At 35.9% G+C, this 19408-nt stretch overlaps 1 protein-coding gene across 1 annotated transcript; it reads left to right on the top strand.

Annotated features, from left to right (window-relative positions):
- The first annotated feature begins 2111 nt into the window (after positions 1–2111).
- On the top strand, positions 2112–19173 carry LOC140771796 (protein EXPORTIN 1A-like). Its single transcript, XM_073113496.1, has 32 exons — positions 2112–2483; positions 3068–3184; positions 4349–4441; positions 4584–4655; positions 4917–5024; positions 5099–5181; positions 6717–6855; positions 6968–7036; positions 7214–7291; positions 7412–7474; positions 7639–7683; positions 8035–8142; positions 8226–8321; positions 9857–10060; positions 10386–10445; positions 12042–12152; positions 12341–12438; positions 12511–12619; positions 13204–13269; positions 14768–14866; positions 14946–15026; positions 15158–15247; positions 16075–16160; positions 16370–16450; positions 16552–16734; positions 17228–17294; positions 17421–17531; positions 17622–17729; positions 17822–17959; positions 18045–18182; positions 18257–18361; positions 18585–19173. The coding sequence occupies exons 1-32, from the start codon at positions 2388–2390 to the stop codon at positions 18705–18707; spliced, it is 3225 nt and encodes a 1074-aa protein (XP_072969597.1). The 5' UTR covers positions 2112–2387; the 3' UTR covers positions 18708–19173.
- Positions 19174–19408: the final 235 nt, after the last annotated feature.

The following is a 19408-nucleotide window of genomic DNA, read 5'->3' as shown; positions in this document are numbered from 1 at the left end:
AGTTCACCTGATCGAATTTATGCACGTGTGATTTAACATTTGACAAAGGTTCAGACAATTCATTTTTTTCTATTAAAAAATAATAATGAAATCCAGACAATTCATTTTTTCTATTAAAAAAAAGTAATAATAAAATTAAGACAATTCGTTGTCGATGTGCACGATGATGCATTGACGTATAATCTATGATACCTTGTATTGAAATAGTTGATGGTAATTTAAAGTATATAATATCTTATTTATTTTTTTCATTTTTTTTTAAATAATTTAATTATATATAAAAATGATTTTAAAAAAAATACTTGTTTATGGTTTCGATAGGGTGCCTAAACTCAAAACAAATAAGAATAGTTTTTTATAATTACGTTTGAAATCAAATGACATATACACATTTATTTTTCTCTTACTCTAGATCTTCATCTTTGTCGCTTATTAAAGAAGCACAAATTCAATGTGAGCAAATTACGCTCAAAATTATCAAGGTGTTTCTCTTATGCATGCCGCGTACTCTAATTTGTTAAACATATTTTATTGATGCATATAATAAAATGTTAATATGCAATCGATAACGTGTCTTTATCGAAACAATTGTCATTCATGAATACTGTGGCCATATGATAAAACCATCTACTATAGCTTGCTAAGACACTCAATATCCTAGTTTTAGATAAGATCGTGATCATTCAATACATATAATAACACATTGGTACACAACCGATAATGTGCATAAACAGAAAAAGTTATCATTCATAGAAGGTGTAATACCGCTAATTATAATTTGCTAAAGCTCTCAGTATCATATAATTTTTAGACTAGCATGATCATTGGATGTGCGTCGGGACATATTAACACACAAACTAACAGTTTATCATTTGCGGATGATATGATTATACTTCTTAAACTAAATTACTAAACAATGGCATTTCAATTAAATTGTGCTCTTAAAAATTTGATCATCTACGATGCGAAATAACATTTTGCTAGGCAGTTAGACCATTTAAAACTACATAGTTTGAAAGATTTAAATAAAATATGAGGTGTCCCTATCCATACCAAAATCAATATCATTCTTTGAAAATTACGTTAGAACTATCTCATAGTTCACACCACTCTGTACTTTATTGGGTTAAGCATTATCTATTATATATGTTAGCTCCATAATGAAACTCTTGAACATCTATTCTTAAATTGTGATTTTGTTGTGTCAATGTGAGTTTGTCTCTTTAACGGTTGAAACTTGAGCTTATGTTAACAATTTAGTAAATATAAAAAAAACGTAATAATGTGGCCTTCAACAATACTCGAGGATTTATTTTCTGTATATGAGTGTTATAACCATACTCACTTATGAGTGCTATGAGCATCGACCTATGTAACAACCCTCTCGCCAAATGTTGACATGCTCATCCACTAAGAACTCCCTCCATATAGGTTCTTAAAATTCAACACTGCGACTTATTATTTGACGGACACACTCTATATAACTCTTCAGTTATAACTATTAGTCATTTTGGTTGTTTCTCCTTATCACTAGTTGTTGAAATATTTATCTTTTACAAAGCACTGCTCCGTACAAAACACTTTCTTGATAGTTGAAGCTAATCTCATACTCATAATTAGCACATTGAAGGGGCTACACCGTGTGCTTGCTCGATTGCTTAACTAGTTGAAGACTATATTTTTCGAGCCAATTTTGCACGACTCGGACGACCATTTCCATCCCCATTTAGTCATTAAGATTCTAATTAATTATAAATGAAAAACTCTAGACTCACATATTATCTCTCATAATCTAAACGTGAGTTATAGATGTAGGGGGAAAGGGGCTTTCCTCAACTCACATATCTATTTTAGCTCTTAATGATTTGTATTTGTGATAATTAAGTAATACATTATTTTTTAACAAAAGAAAATAAATAAATAAAAAACTTTGAGCAAACTCAACATTTAAATGACAAAAATACCCTTGTAAGCAATGCAGCTGTATTCAAACGCAGAGGCCCAATTCCGTCAAAATGAGAAAGCTAATCCCCAGCGCCATTTCCGTAATTTACTCGTAACACCAGGACGCTTTGTAAACTCGCAGGCAACCCCAGTTATCAAGTACTTCCTTGCCGCCTCGTCTAGTCGTGTTCGATGATTCTATCGCGACCACCGAAGATGAGCAAAAGCGAGTAAAAGGAAAACATCGCGAAAGAGAAAGGAGAGAGATAGAGAGCGAGACGAAAACCCCGTTCGAATATTCTCACAAATCCCAAAGGGGGAGGAGGAGGAGGGTTAGGGTTTCCGCGGTCCCCTGGAACCCTTCTCCCGGGTTCTAGAACCTTCCTCAGCGTCTTCGGCGCAGTTTCTAGGGTTTCACGGGTTTGATCTGAGCCGGTCCTCCCATGGCGGAGAAGCTGAGGGATTTGAGCCAGCCGATCGACGTTGCGCTACTGGATGCGACCGTGGCGGCGTTTTATGGCACGGGATCTAAGGAGGAGGTGAGGCTCTTGGATTAGCGTAATCTCATTGTGTCATTAGCTCCATTTTTTGTGTCTTGGCTTTTATTACATGCGGTGGATTTTGGATTTGGTGATATCTGACGGGAGGTGATGTTCGAATGGGGTTTTGTAGGGGTTTTTGATGTTCCCAGTGTTTTATTTAGCCCGCCTTTTTATTTGCATTAGAGGAGGCGCTTCTTGAAACGTTCTGATTTGTATTCCTTGATCGAGATTACGATCGTGTCTTGAGAGTTTAACGCGAATTCTCCACGAAAAAAAAAAGTTTTCTGGACGTCACGGTATCGCTCATTAGTCTATGTTTCCAGGTAGACGCGGACTCTTGAAACTCTTCCTGGGTGGTTTTGGAAGTTTTCTGCGTTGCAGCCTTGCAGGACTGAATGTGCTATTCTAGAAGTAGAGATTCATTGTATTTTTAAATAGCAGTTCTACGTGCATCTATATATTTCCACTTTAAATACGAAAATTCATGGCTTGGCTTTATTTATTTCTTGCTTCATTCGGCAACTGCTTTGTCTTTGCGACCTCGCTTGAATAAACTTCTTTTATTTGTCTGCTTTTGGCAGAGGTCAGCTGCAGATCAGATATTGCGGGATTTGCAGAATAATCCAGATACTTGGTTGCAAGTGGTTCACATTCTACAGAACTCGCAGAACTTGAACACTAAGTTCTTTGCTCTTCAAGTAAGTCTGGAATCCTTTCTTGCATGTCCTTAATTGCAAAAGCAGACGTACTTTTGAAACTGAATCCAGAAAATCTGAATCGTTTATGGTTACACTGGTCTTAATTATGCCGGGTAAAACGACAAAATCTCAGAATTTTGAGTTATTTCGACAGCTGGGAGTTGCCATGTGGTACCAATCTTTTTTCCACAAAGTTAGTCGTGTCGCTGAGTTTAGAAACACTTTTGTTGGAGAGAATAATAAGTAACTGTGAGGGCCGTAATGGTTTAATATATGTGGCTTTATCATATCGCCCTTATAAAATTGTGAAGTGAAGATGAACTATGAAAAAAATGAGGTCTTTGTCAAGATTGATGAACATGAAGGTCAGTACTACCAAAAGATGCTAAGCATCCAGCTTCATTAAAACCTTGACTGTCTACTTGTATACTCCCCTTGGAGAGTACTTATAGCTGTAGTTCAATGTACATCTGATATTCATATGGAGGAACAATGGAAGGATTAAGATGATGGAAGGATTGCACCAAGAAGCCTATGTCTGACTGCCTTTCATCTGCCATTTCTTCTTTTGTCTTTTTAGGTCTTTTTTATTCTCTTCCACTGGCACTAGTTATTCGCGCATCTCCATTATGGCTCCATGTCCTCTTCTTAGCTCACATTTACCTTTCTTTTATTTGCTCACTTGGCTGGATGAATTAGTTGTGCTGATCCATAATATCTCCTGTGGTCTTAAACTTGCAGAAGACCACTTGATTGCAATTGCTGTAGCAACCTTATTCTTTTTCACCCCTCTTTCTTTTGATTCATAGTTTTCTTTCATAATAGATGCATACTTTTTGCTGCTTACACTACTTCATGAGGCGTTCTGATCATCTAGGTGCTTGGTTCAAGCAGGTGTTTTTAAATGCACAGTTTCTTGAATATTCAGGCACTTTTTGCCCTGTTAGTTTCTCGATAATGTTAACCTGTCTGTTTGTGTTAGATTCATTTATCTGTCTCGCAGATAGTTGAATGATCTACATTTGTTAGTTCTTTTATAATTCTTTCTACTATTTACTTGTTGATTTTAGTATGTGTCTAGAGATTTCTTTAGAATTGTAATGTATGTCTTGATCTTTATTGGAACCTCCTGATAAGTGGAAATTCTCCTTGTATCCTTTCTAGGTATTAGAGAGTGTTATCAAATATAGATGGAATGCTTTGCCAGTTGAACAACGGGATGGAATAAAAAATTATATATCTGATGTTATTGTACAGGTAGAGTCATCTCCAAATCTTTTGATCTGTATTAACTTTTGTTTCTTGAGACATTTTTTATTGCTTGAATGCAACTTTCTATATTGTGAAATCTTAATTATGTTCATTGCCTTTACCTTTCATTGTTTACGTACTCTACCAGCTTTCTAGTAATGAAGTTTCTTTCCGGAGGGAGAGGCTATATGTCAATAAACTTAACATCATATTGGTGCAGGTAACTCTCAAACTCCCTCATTTTAATCGTTTATTACTTTATTATTATTGGTTTGTTTCTGTGGTCCTTTTTAAAAAAAATAAAAAGCTTTACTAGGATATACATCTTTCTTCTCCTGACTTGTATTTTTTAATGTTTTTTCTAGGCACTGAATAATTTATTTTTTCTTTTTGATTTTTTGAGTCAGGTCTTAGAGGTTTTTGTGAGTTGCTTCTATCGTCAAACCAGTTTGTTTGATTGTGTTATGTCATGTAAAAACAGGTTTTAAAGCATGAGTGGCCTGCCAGGTGGAAAACCTTTATTCCTGATCTTGTTTCAGCTGCAAAGAGTAGTGAAACAATCTGCGAAAATTGCATGGCTATATTGAAGGTATGTGCTATTATTTGAAGTTTCCTTTGCTAAAATTAGGTATTGTTTGTTTGATATAATCATCAATCATTCAGCTTCTCAGTGAAGAAGTTTTTGATTTCTCACGAGGAGAGATGACGCAACAAAAGATTAAAGAACTTAAACAAACTCTGAATAGGTAAAATTGATCTTGTTGACTTCAATATTCTGTTTTCTGTTTTTTTATTTTTGACATTGAGTCATTGACTATGTTATGTTGGATTCTTCCTAATCATCAGCATATGTATTCCAATTGCTCTGCCAACTTGTGTTTCCTGGTTTAATTGCAATGGTGGCTTGCCTAAAACTTTTATTGCTTAATATTATTTAACATCGTGAACTAGCATGGCGTTGTTGATTTTCAATTTGTGTATGATATGAAGGAAATAATTCTTCTGCATGATCGCTCATTGCTCAGTTCCTTATGGGGAAGTATACTTTTGAAAATGTATAACTGATCTTTGTCTGCACGCTCCTTGAACGTGACTTTGATGCACTAACTTTGCAAATTTACAATAGATCCATGAAATTTTCCTTTATATTACTAAATAACTTATTCTGACTTAGAAGAACTAATTAGAAGTTTGATCTATAAAAACTAGCCATTTTGAATTTGTCTTTTGCATTCAAAAGTATCATATTGGTTTTGGCTAAAAGGCAACTAGGATGGGATAAGTGATAACCATCTCTTATGCTAGGAAGGTAACAGCCTTCTACATTTAGTTAAATTTGGTAACTTGGAGAGGATGATGAAAGGTTTTTATAGAAGAAGTTCACTTTCATCAGGGCACACATGTACTTAGCATAGACGACAAGTTATGTATTATTTTGAACTCTTTTGTCCTTTTCTTACCGAGTACTTACTTTTATCTTTTCCATTTCATATCATTTCATGTACTTGTTCAGTGATGTGCTCTAGCACATGCTTGTTGGTGTGGTCCAAATGCTCAATATCTTTTGTGCCGGCGCCTTTTTGGTTATTAATGTAGGGAGTTTGTTGATACTCATCTAGGCTGGCTTGTGCCACCCTGTGTTGATCCTGTGGGCACCCATGTGGACCCTACAGTAAGCTGACACACTACTCAACACGAGAGTGTGTTGGAACATTCTGGCATCCTGTTGACCTATATCAACCTCACGTTGAAGTGTCACAAATTATTTGGGAAGAGAGTGTGTTATCTCACGTTATTTGTGAGGGTTGGCAGCTATCTTGCCTATGACTAATATGCACTTTTTGTGCCACTAACATGGAAATCCCACTTTACTACAGCTTAGTAGCTTCTTATTTCTTGTGGAGTTATGAGTTCTGCCATAAGCAAATTGTGATAGCATCTAGTGACTTTTAAACAATATTTTTAGTGTATTGGTGTTAATCCCATTTTCTGGACTGGGTGCTCTTGGTGCCTCCTAGTTACTTGTAAGCTTCCTGCTCTCTTTTATGGGAGAAGGTCTCACATGCTTCCTGCTCTCTTTTTATGGAAAAGTTGTTGGCTTCCTGCTCTCTTACATGGTTAGCATTTGCTCTCCGAAGAAGGTTTTACTGACAATATATATGATTTATCATGGTTCTTTTTTGCTGCCTTTTTTTATTTCTGTTGATACTTTACCTTCATTGTTTTTTTATGTGCTTGTCAAAACCTGAAGCTTACTTAAGTTTTACTTTGTTTTGAACAGTGAATTTCAACTCATTCACGAGTTGTGCTTATATGTACTATCAGCATCACAAAGGTCGGAGCTTATACGGGCTACTTTAGCAACACTTCATGCTTTTTTATCGTGGATCCCTCTTGGCTATATATTTGAATCACCACTGGTTCGATTTATTACATTCTTATTTTTAGATAGATATATTTGAATTTTTTATGTTCTCCATTGAATTACCAGTGATACTTATTGCTTTCTTTGTGCTTTTAATTATTTATTAGCTGGAGACTCTCTTGAAATTCTTTCCAGTGGCTTCGTATCGGAATCTTACACTTCAATGTCTAACAGAGGTATGAGTGTGCTACAGCCTATGCTTTCAACTGAGCAGTTAAATGTTGCCAACTTAAATGATTTTTTGCACTCCAAACTCTTGTACCAATAGGCAGGGGATATAGATCATTTTGTTAGAGTTGCATATTGTAAACAGTTCCTATGCGGTCTGCTGTAATACTTATGTTGTTTTGCAGGTTGCTGCTCTACAGTTTGGTGACTTTTATGACCTCCAGTATGTTAAGATGTATAGCATTTTCACATTGCAATTACAGGTAATTTTCCATTATCCAGAATTTTTTTTTGAAGAACATTGTTTACGGCCTTATTTTTTCCTTTTAGACAATTTCTTTTCTGCCCTTCAATGCTGAATTGCATATTGTAATGATGTTTAGACTATTCTGCCTCCTGGAACAAATATCCCGGATGCTTATGCAAATGGATCTAATGAAGAGCAGGTAAATTTTCTTAATCTTTTAACGATATGCTTAAAGTTGACATGCTTTCTATGGGATCATGATGTATAGTAGTGTTTGATGATGAGATGAGCGTTATTGCTTTCTTTATATTTTTCTATCATTCCAGGGAACTCAAGCTAATATTCTTTTTTTCCCTAGTGCAGGCATTTATCCAAAACCTCGCTTTGTTTTTCACCTCATTTTTTAAGGCAAGCTCCTTCATTCTTTGTGTTCAACATCCTGAAGTTTTGTTAGATTTGAAGTTTCTGATTCAAATTTCTGAGATGAGTATGAAGAGATAACCTCCCTTTAGTTTTTCTTTACTATTGTAGTAGCTAAACACCATAATTTTCTTACAAAAGTTGCTACCAGAATGAGATGGCTACTAGATTGTGCCTTTTGGATTATCTAACAAGAGCTCGATAATTCTGTTATTTTCCTGATTTCTTTGATGTTGATCTCATGTTGTTTCTTATTCTGGTTTGTGCCTTGATCAGATGAGAATCTAAATTTAAATATAATCTAGAAGAACTTGTCCAAAATGTTATCCATTTGTGCAGGCCCACATACGGATACTGGAAGCTACTCCTGAAAATAGAGCTACATTACTATTGGGTCTTGAATATCTTATTGGGATCTCATATGTTGATGACACAGAGGTTTTCAAGGTATAGAAACTATCTATTAGCAATATTGGAGAAATGGTTACATATTATGTACCTGCTGACTTATGTTCTTATTGTTTGGACAGGTTTGCTTGGACTATTGGAACGTGTTAGTTCTTGAGCTGTTTGAAGCACACCACCAGATGGATCCTGCAGCCACTGCTAGCTTAATGGGACTCCAGGTACCTCTAATTTGGTAATTCTGTTTGCTAGTGTAAATTCTTTTGGTGCATTACCTTTTCTTCCTTTTGTTTGCTCTTCCCTAGTGTGCATCAAATTATTTGCAGGGGCCAACTTTATTCTTTTTTCTAGACTGGAGAGGGAATAGGTAACACAGTATGTTCATGTCTTCGGTATTTTGAGTTCTTATTGTTTGATTTCGTCACCCTTTTAGGTGTCTACTGAAGGTTGGTGAGGGACTAGTTTTTTTAAATTTAAGTACAATCAGTGTTGGTGATGCTCGTGGTGGTTTTGAGTGTGGTATTAATCATTTTTGTTCTGTAGAATGTAAATACACAAGCATTATTTGCTTTGCTACCTATATTACAAGACATTGATGGATTATAGTGAGAATGAAAGCTAATGAGATGTCCAAATTAAGAAGTTGTGATGAGTTTGAAAGGACAAATTAGCACCGAAGCTTTGTCGTTCAGCCTTTATGAGCTAAACAGACAGATTCTGTGTAAAAATAAGATAATTAGGCCTTTCGATTTTGTTGATTGACAATTACAATTGATACAATGCACACTTAGGTACTCTTTTCCAGCTTCTACTAATTTATATTCCTCTTGTTAATTGTTATATCAGTGCATTTATCTTGTGCATAGCTGACATTGCTGCATCTATACTCTATTATCTTTAGTTGGAAATGAATGCACTTCAATTCATTTCTGTGAGTATTTTGTCTATGCACATACTTATGTTCCTGTGCCTGTGCACATTTGCATTCCCATTGCTTGTTTTTCTGCACATGTGTACATCTGCATTGTGGAATCCTTAGTGGTTACTTTGGTATCCTTAAGCATGATTTGCTTGTTCTTTCTTATGAATTTCTTCCCACCTGTAATGAGAAAGGAAATGTAATGCTAACCAACTTTCTGTCTAGCTATATACTTGTTTTCCATTGTCGATAAGCTTCTGAGCAATGAGATAGAAGTTTCTTTCAATTACTGCACTAGAAGAGGTTATACTGGCAAAGAGAATATTTCTTACTCTTATTGATCTCACCCCGCAACGTTCAGTGATACTTATGCTGTCCTAGATTGATTGTGTTTCTTAGACAAACTTAGTCCAATTTCTTACTTATGTTGCTGTTTGAAGTTAAAGAAAAGTCGCCAATATATGATGACTTTCAAAACAAGTGCTTGAGCTTGTGTCTGCAAAATGTGCTTGGTTCTGCAGTTCCACCTATCTCTACTTCTTTATGGACATTGTAATTGGCATATGAGATTATCAGTAACATGCTAACTTTTGCATCTATGTAATATTTTTGTAATTTTTGATTAAACTTGTTCTAATAGATGAGTAATCTGTAAATTGATTAAATTCTTTATTGCCTTTTCAGTTACAATTTCTACACCATATTTTACTTGTCCAGAATGAGAGCCTCTTTTTTTAATAGACTGATTGGATTCATTTATTGCCTTGTCAGTTTTGATGTGGCATCTACATAATTATCTGTATGCTTGCTCTCTGACACAGTCTTCTAATTCTGTAGGTCACGGTAATACCTGGAATGGTTGATGGTCTGGGTTCACCTCTCCTACAAAGGCGCCAGCTTTACTCAGGTCCATTATCAAAGTTAAGAATGCTCATGATTTGTCGTATGGCAAAGCCTGAGGAGGTATTGATCGTTGAAGATGAAAATGGCAATATCGTACGAGAAACTTTGAAGGACAATGATGTTCTCGTTCAGTATAAGGTCTGGTACCTAAGGATCATCAATGCCTTTGATTGTATTTGCTCATTGTATGCGCTTGTCTCATGTCTGTCCTTTTAGTTTAATGTTTCCCTCAGTGTATCTTTTCGCAGAAGGTGCTTAGTTTAATGATTTATTCTACAAGAGAAAATACTAAGCTTTGTAGATGGGGATTTGAATTGCTTAGTTTTTGAAGAGGTTGCTCCGAGCTTTTTATTCTGAAGACTGCTCTATCAAAAAGTTAATATTGCTTATTAGATGCTTTCTTGCACTTCTTTTGATGCCTTTTTTTTTGGCTGACATTAATTTGACTTCTTTCCATTTGTAGATCATGAGGGAAACATTGATCTACTTGTCACACCTCGACCTCGAGGATACGGAACAGCAGGTAAGAATGATCATCAACTTTCTGATATGTATTTCTGAAATCATCTGCTCTGTAATCATTATGCTGTCCTAGCAAAATTTATCTGAAACTGATGTCTTGAAAGGAAGCTACCTGCGGTTGTTAAACAAAGTGGAGTTTAGGCTATATATCCTTCATAGTTTATACCGGTGAATACTATTGCAAAGCAGAGGGAGAAAAGATAAACAAGGTGACAATAAAAGTGAACTTGTAGGTGGTTTTGGAGTTCAGCTTTACTGTTGTGGCATGACTAAATATGTCTTGTCAAATGCTTGTAAGTCTTATTTAGTGATTCTTAGCTGTCGCTTTGACAGGATTTGTTGGATATGGTAGAAAACTTTATGTTCTAGGTATTAAGAGTCCCAGGTGGTAAACCCCTTATGTCTTTGCGAATCATAGCCATGAGGTAAAAAGAGGGTCTCTCAGTACACGAGGCTCCCTATGTGAGGCATATGAAGAGAAAATCTATGCAACTTCACTCATTTTTGAGGCGGTTGTTTCCAAGACTTAAAACTTATAACCTCGCAATAGGAGTCTGCTACACTAACAGAGAAAATCTATGGCAATAGTTATGGAGGTGTCTGAACTGAAAATTGCCTGTTGATTAACTAATTTGACATTTCTGAGGAGGTTGTTTCCAAGACTTAAAACCTATAACCTCCTGTATACTAGTAGTACGCCTTACTTGAGGTGTCTGAACTGAAAATTGCTGATAGCTTAACTAATTTGACATACATGTTGTGATCTATAAATATTGCCAAATTAGCACTGTTTTAATGGTCGAGTATTAGATTAATAAAGAACATGCTATAAAATATGAAAACATTGTTAAACAATGTGACTGAAGAATTACTTCTATAAGTGGTTGTTGAGAATCTTTTGTTATCCAAAACTTACATAAGTTCCCCAAGAACTCTAATATTAGGTTAGACTTGAACAAGGGATGAGTTTCTTGGGGGAACCAGAGAAAAATATTTTTGAGTAAATTGGAGTGCTGACCATTTTTATGGGGAAAAAAAGGAGCATTCACCTATTCTTAATCAAAGAGGGACAGACACTTCTGCAGGACTCCATTACAGTAGATCACGTACGGGAGGAACTTGATTCCAACAAAGGGGCTTTTTCATTTTGAACTAGGATCGTGAGTTACGCCAATATGGTCCCACAATCTTCCCTCTCATATGTAATTGCCCCCAGTTAATTGTAAAAAGAAGTTTTTGGAAGCTATATCATAGCTCTTGAGTTAGTTTGCTCAGGACTTATTAGCACTGGAATTCCAAATTTTAAAGTTTGTTATATGAGTTTTTTGTAAGCATTTACAGATGAACATTTGATATGGTATAATTTATCAGTAGTTTCCTTTTCATGAATATAAAGTTGAACATATGCTGTTTTTAATATGAGACTGTTAGAAGGCCTTGTGGTTGGTGGTTTCAGAAATCGTAACAACTGCCAATTATAGTACAATATCGTTCTTTGTTCTCAAATTTTTCATTCTGACATTGTATTTATGTAGTATTTAGTATATTCAACATAGGTAAGCATCTCATTTCATATGTTTTTTTTTTCTTACTTTAGATGCTGAAGAAGTTAAGTAAACAACTGAATGGAGAGGATTGGAGTTGGAACAATTTAAATACGTTATGCTGGGCGATTGGATCAATATCTGGTTCAATGATGGAGGAACAGGTATGCTATCACCAGATACTGCTTAATGTCAAGATATTGTATATCACTATATTTTGAAGGGCAGCTTCGCCATTAAAGATCCATTGTCGTTGCTGTTCTATTTAGGATACAACTACTTCTAAATGATTATTTATAACTATTTAGTTGTTTAGGGACATTATATTTAATTCTGGACTCTTATTCAACAGGAAAATAGGTTCTTAGTGATGGTCATTCGTGATTTGTTGAATCTCTGTGAAATTACCAAGGGGAAGGATAACAAAGCCGTCATAGCAAGTAACATCATGTAGGTCTTTTTAGTTTTAAGTTCTCATATTTCATAATTTTGCAATTCTTTGACTTTTGCTGCATATATCAGGTATGTGGTGGGCCAGTACCCAAGGTTTCTTAGGGCTCACTGGAAGTTTCTGAAGACAGTGGTCAATAAGTTGTTTGAGTTTATGCATGAAACACACCCAGGAGTTCAGGTGCATAGTTTTTCTTTTTGTTGCTTTATCTTTAAAACAACAGTAGCATGGATTTGTGATACTTTGGGGCATATTGTTATAGTGAACTAATATACAGTACATGGCACGCCACATGTATTTCTATATATACCTATGAATGTGGAGCCCACTTAAACTGAAGCACATGCAGATCCTAAAAAGGAAATTTAGGAGGCCTTGTTTGTGATTTGTAGTATAGGTATTGGTACATTTTGTTTTACAGTTTCTTCCCCTTTCTTCCTGTTGAAAAGAGGGTGATGGGGGAGTTGTTCTAATCAACTTATGTCTCTTTTCCAGTTCCCATTCTTTGTGATTTCTGCACCCCCCCTCAGATTGTTTATAAGAAACTTTCATTAAAAGTGCTTCAATAAGACACCTTCCATTATGTAGGTTTCGCAACTTCTGTTTTTTTGCATGCCTTTACATGGCCCATCTCTCTCTCTGCTTTTTGCTGCTTCTAGTTTGTGGAGCGCCTTGTGTCATCCTGAATTTGATGTAGAAGACATTTTTGCATATACTTTTTTAAAATGCTTCTGTGCACAAGATTGACTTAATTGTCTTTGCAGGACATGGCCTGTGACACTTTTCTTAAAATTGTTCAGAAATGTAAACGCAAGTTCGTGATTAAGCAGGTATAGTTCATCAATTATTAAAATTGCATCTTTAGTCTTGACTGCTAGAGATATTAGATCACATTCACAAGCACATCTACATGTATTTGTACATGTCATAAGATTGTTTATCTGCCTATTTGAACAACTGTTGTTCCTTTACACTGGTTTGCTAGTAACAATATCATATCAAAGACAACACTAAGGTTGTTCAATTATAATTGTGATCTTGTGGTTGAAAATAAATTATTAGATACAATCATTAGCGTTTTCCCTAACTTTTTCCCCTAATTTAAAAGCGAATTTGATCAATAGTTTTGGATACTAATAATTGTTGTATGCTTCAAATAGATCTACTCTAAATCTCAAAATTTTGTTCTGCAATTTGACTTAAATATGTATGTAACTTTTAGCTTCATGACATCTGTTTTGATGGTGATTCATTCCTATTGCATAATATTTGATGTGTCACACCAATATCTAGGGCTAAAATACTTTCCAGTAGCCATCAAAAGCTACTTTAAGCTCTAAAAAAAGCGTCATATCTAGTTTGGTGTGTGCCATGACCTGGAAGTGTGCTAGCGGCACGTCACAATGTACCTACACTTGGCAGGACATATGCCAGTGTCATGAGGTGTGCCAACACCATGCGTGCCATCCCAAGCTAGCGTAGGCATGCCTGTGCCATTTTTGTGACAATGCTGTATTGTTGTTCTACCACGACAAGTTTGTTAGTAACAGCAATACAATATCATAATCAATGTTTTATTTTCAATGCATCCATGATTTCGTTTGTAATTAATATATTGAGAGAATGGTATATGCTTTCGGACTTAAGTTTTTTTGGTCAGTTCTTTCAATCATGCTAAAGGTCTTGATTATTTATGTTTGTTAAAGATTCTACCCTGCATGTCCTAGGTTATTCATGGTGACTATTGATGCATGTATTGCTTGAAATCTTTTTTCTTCTTTCCCATCAAGTGGTGCAAAAGTATGAGAATAAACTAAGCAGGGATATTATTAATCTCTGGACTCTAAAATTTACACAAAAGAGTAGCGTGTTCAGTAAAGTGGCTATGTTGAACCTGATTTCCATAGTCGACTCAATTAATTTGGTCTTCCAGTGCTAATGTGTTTATGTACTTGATTGTCTTGATTTTGTGCTTGCATCTTATTTCTTGTATTGAAATTCCTAAACAGTTAGATCTCCAGTCATTTATGGAATTTTGATTTCTGGCATTCTGCAGGAAGGGAAGGCTGTAAAAGTTTTGTATATCATAGATTCATGTTGACAAACTGTTATTTAGGAGCTACCTTTCATGCAAATTTCCTTCTACTTCTGTCTAGATGGGAATATTAGTTTGTTTACTAGATACTCTTCTTTTGCTTGTTTTATTAGTGTTTAGTTGCAGTATGTAGACTTCTATAGGTTCATTACCTTCCAAAATAGGAGATCACTGCCTTTATGTGCTCGAACTATCAGCACATAGTTTTCTCACAATTCTAACTGTCTATCTAGGTTGGCGAGAATGAACCCTTCTTATCTGAACTTCTGACCGGCCTTCCAATTACAGTTGCAGATCTTGAGGCTCATCAGATTCATACGTTTTATGAATCGGTATTTAATATATCTGGCTGCAAATATTTAGCAGTTAACCCTCTCTCCATGAGAAGTCACCATATTGATATTTTCACAGGTTGGTCACATGATTCATGCAGAATCTGATCCTTCTAAGAGGGATGAGTATTTGAAAAGACTAATGGATCTTCCAAATCAGGTAGGTCAATTTGCTGTATCTTATGATTTGTCCTACTATTATTTCTTTTTATCTTCTCAGCATTTTAAAGGATGCTCTCTCTCTACTGTTGATGGCATACGATCTGTTTGTATGGTTTATGGTTTCTGCAGAAATGGGCTGAAATTATTGGACAGGCCAGCAAAAGTGTTGATGTCCTGAAGAATCAAGATGTTATTAGAACAGTTCTTAATATATTGCAGGTATTATAAGCAAAGCTTGATGGAGGCTCTTGATTGACATCATGATATTCTTCTTTTAAGGATATCTGCTGTTGGATGTATTAGATAATTCTTTCATATGCGTGATTGAATATGATGATGATCGTTTTTGTCTATTTTTGAGGGCAAGTATTGGGTAAGTGTAATACCATAGAGCAAGGACAACCCGAAACAGTGATGAAGCATTTAAGCTGCATTCCTCTGGCTAAATGTATCCTGTGGTTGATCTATGGACATTTCAACTTGTTCTACACTCTTTAGTTGAAGAAGTTGGAAATAATATAGTAATATACCACTCAGTGAAATCTTTGGGCCTTTATGGGGTTTGTGCATGCAAATACAATATTCCAATTCCCGGTACTTGGCTACAAATTGAAGGTTGTGTTGAAATTTTAATATATAAACACTTCTAGTGTTCTAGCTTATAAGATGAAATTTCTCACACTTCAGTTCGTGCTTGTGCAGTCTTGGTATTTGTATTGCGTTATTAATTGGAGCATCTGATAGCATTTGTTGGAAGTCTCTGAGATAGTTGTTTTATACTGTTATCTATATGGTTCATAATGGAGCCATGTAGAGCTATTGGACCAAATACCATTTGGACTAGTTGAAGGTTTCACTATTTTATTTATTCAAAATAATGTAAACAAAATTGTTAATGGATCTTCTTAACTGGTTCTTCTTTTGTATAAAATTATAGGCAACATACTAAATGTGCACCTTACCAAGGGAAGTCTGGTTCTGCCCTTATATGCATTAATTTTTATCTATGTGGATATTAAGTGCTTATGTTTATTGATGATTGACAGACAAACACCAGCGTTGCTAGTTCACTTGGGCAATATTTCTTCCCACAAATATCATTAATATTCTTGGACATGCTTACAGTTTACAGGCAAGGACTATAGTACACCATTGATGTTTTATTACGCAATAGTCTGTTTCTTCTTTCTAATTTACTCAATCCTGATCCTCCAATCACTTGGGACAGTTTGACTGCTTTAGTGCATCTTGATATATAGGGAAACTCATAGATCAAATATTGAAACATTTTGCCTGTACATTAAAACATTTTGCTGATGCTCGTTTTGGTTTTGACATCAGAATGTACAGTGAACTAATATCAAACACTATTGCTGAAGGAGGGCCTTTTGCTTCAAGAACGTCTTATGTGAAACTTTTGCGGTACAATAAAATATGAAACATTGCCATATTTGTCTTTGTACATTGCATTTCATCTTGTAGTTGGCTAAGAAGTCTAACATCACGCACTTCTATGCTTATAGATCTGTAAAGAGGGAGACGCTAAAACTGATTGAGACGTTTGTAGACAAAGCTGAAGATCAACCACATATTGGAAAACAGTTTGTTCCACCAATGATGGATCCTGTCCTTGCTGACTATGCTAGAAATGTGCCCGATGCCAGGGAATCTGAAGTCTTATCTTTATTTGCTACCATTATAAACAAGTATGCAACAAATCACAATAATTCCATTTTTCTCTTTTGATCATCAGGCACATGGTCAACACTAATTAGCTAGGTTCTCTATGTGTTGCTACTTTTTTATTTTATTTTATTACTTTTGAGAAAACTAGCTTCTTTGAGTAATCTGATGTCCATATTGTTGATTTGCACTGTACATGCATACAATATGGTCTAGGCTAACCTCCCCAGCAGAGGTCCTAATTCCTTGCGATATTCTTGATTGACCTATATCAACCTTTCATCCTCTCCTTGTGGAGAATCAGAATATTGATTCAATGAACAAATTGGAGGCATCCACACATGAAGTCTCTTCATCCCTGTCAGACTTGCCCTGCTTACATCTGTTTGGCACATGCCACAATGTCTAATTTTGAATATTCCATCATTTGGTGTTGTAATGACTAACGAGTAACTATGTGCACCAAGATAATTTATTTTCTAGCTCTTTTAGCCTTTACGGAATTATCACTTGCAGATACAAAGGTGCAATGATGGAGGATGTACCCCGCATCTTTGAAGCTGTTTTCCAGTGCACTCTTGAGGTAATAATTGTTTCCTAGTTTGGAACATAGAAGATTCAGTTTCTGATGGTTTTCGTAAGTGTGCATCAAATTTCTTTTCTGTATTATGTAGATGACCACATCCAAGTGTTTTTCTGTATTATGTAGATGATCACCAAGAATTTTGAAGATTATCCTGAGCATCGACTCAAGTTCTTCTCCTTACTTCGTGCAATTGGCACCCATTGTTTTCGAGCTTTAATTCAGTTGTCAAGTCAGGTTCAGTAATATATCCTTTTATGAACTTGTATAGCTCTCGATTTACCTTTTGGTCCATTGTTAATGACTGTTGTTACTATCTCTATCCAGCAACTGAAACTTGTAATGGACTCTATAAATTGGGCTTTTCGGCATACTGAGAGAAACATTGCAGAGACTGGACTTACTCTGTTGTTGGAAATGCTGAAGAACTTCCAGGTCAGATTTAACCCAACCTTGGTCACTTGGTCAGCAATTTTTAAAATGTGTCTGCAGAAATTCCAACATTTTGCTGTCATATCATCTTTCAGGCTTCAGAATTCTGTAATCAATTCTATAGAACTTATTATTTGACGATCGAGCAAGAGATTTTTGCTGTTCTCACAGACACATTTCACAAACCAGGTTTTAAGCTGCACGTTTTAGTGCTACAGCATTTATTTTGCCTGGTAAGATGAATAATTGCTATTTAGCTACTCCTTTTCTTACTCATTCTGCTGAGTACTATTTGGCTGTTTTCTGGTTGATGTTTAGGTAGATTCTGGTTCATTAACTGAGCCTCTGTGGGATGCCGCTGCGGTTCCCTATCCATTTCCTAATAATATGATGTTTGTTCGTGATTACACCATAAAGCTTTTGGGATCATCATTTCCAAATATGACATCAGCGGAGGTAGGAATCTGACGTTCAACACTTCTTTTCATTTTTAATCCTGGATGAACATGAAGAGATAATGTTTTTCTCAGGTAACACAATTTGTGGATGGGCTGTTTGGGTCAAAAACTGATCTTCCAACGTTTAAGAATCACATTAGGGATTTCCTCGTCCAATCAAAAGAGTTCTCTGCACAGGTAACTCAGATTATTATTTGATTGTTATGTGAACATTTCAATCAATATTTCACTTGTGGAGAGTTTTTTTTCCTGTGCTATTTCTCCGTAGGAAAGCTGTCACTTATTCCAAAAGGTTGTCTATGACTGCTTTTCTCATTGATATTTATGTTTGTTGGTTTCCCGTCTTTCTGTTTCTACAACACTTAGTTCTTGCTGTAATGCTTTTGCCTTCGGTATGCAGGACAACAAAGATCTTTATGCTGAAGAGGCTGCTGCACAGAGAGAAAAGGAGCGCCAAAGGATGCTGACCATTCCTGGGCTCATCGCCCCCAGTGAGTTGCAAGATGAGATGGTGGACTTGTAGTGGTCGATGACTCCTGCAACTAATCCAACGGTTTTATTTTACTTCCCTCACGGCCTTCCTAATTCTGAGGGAGTGCTTCGAATCATTTGCGAGATTGTCTAGAGGAGCGCCGCCCCCTGTGTTTCTATTGTCTTTTTTCCCCTCCTGACGATTTTCCCTAATTTGATTGATAGATAGTGAAAACAAATTGTGCTGCCTCAGGAGCTGTTTGGACTGCTGGTGATACTTGCTGGCTTGTGGCAAAGCCTGGTTGAAGTAGCAGCAGCTCCTGCGAAGAGTGTATGTATTTGCTAAAAATAGGTGTGTTGATGATATGTGTTTATCCATCCATAGCAGGTGCTAGGGCTTCAACGTTTGTGCTTATTTACTGGTGATAGTGCTTGACAGCATTTACACATCTGACACTTTCCATATCAGAATGGAAATTTTGTTCTCCAGTGTATCCCAATTTCTTCTGCGTCTTAAATACTCGTTCTATCTTTTTTTTTTTTTAACAGTGGATTCTTTCCTAAACTTGCCAAAAATCTAATTATCGAACCCATCGCTTCTCCGAGAGTAAATAAAAGGCTGTTTGCTGTTTGAGTCCTAACTCTACATCCCCGGAAGCACGCTCCCTTTGCATTTACTCTTCTCGCCCTTTCCACAATCTCCTAGGCAGCTGACGCAGCAGGAATCTCAAAACAAATCGCAGCAAAGAAAGC

Source organism: Typha angustifolia, chromosome 12, assembly GCF_048772165.1.
Source record: "Typha angustifolia cultivar Huaian chromosome 12, ASM4877216v1, whole genome shotgun sequence".
Taxonomy (NCBI): domain Eukaryota; kingdom Viridiplantae; phylum Streptophyta; class Magnoliopsida; order Poales; family Typhaceae; genus Typha; species Typha angustifolia.
The sequence above is the reverse complement of the archived record's forward strand: the minus strand, read 5'-3'. Positions and strand labels throughout refer to the sequence as shown.

Excerpts from the sequence above, each read along its gene's own strand:
- LOC140771796 (XM_073113496.1), top strand. The coding sequence starts at position 2,388 with ATGGCGGAGAAGCTGAGGGATTTGAGCCAGCCGATCGACGTTGCGCTA. Across the intron at positions 8,143-8,225 it reads ATGACACAGAGGTTTTCAAG|GTTTGCTTGGACTATTGGAA; the intron begins GTATAGAAACTA and ends TTGTTTGGACAG. Across the intron at positions 16,735-17,227 it reads TTTGCTACCATTATAAACAA|ATACAAAGGTGCAATGATGG; the intron begins GTATGCAACAAA and ends TATCACTTGCAG.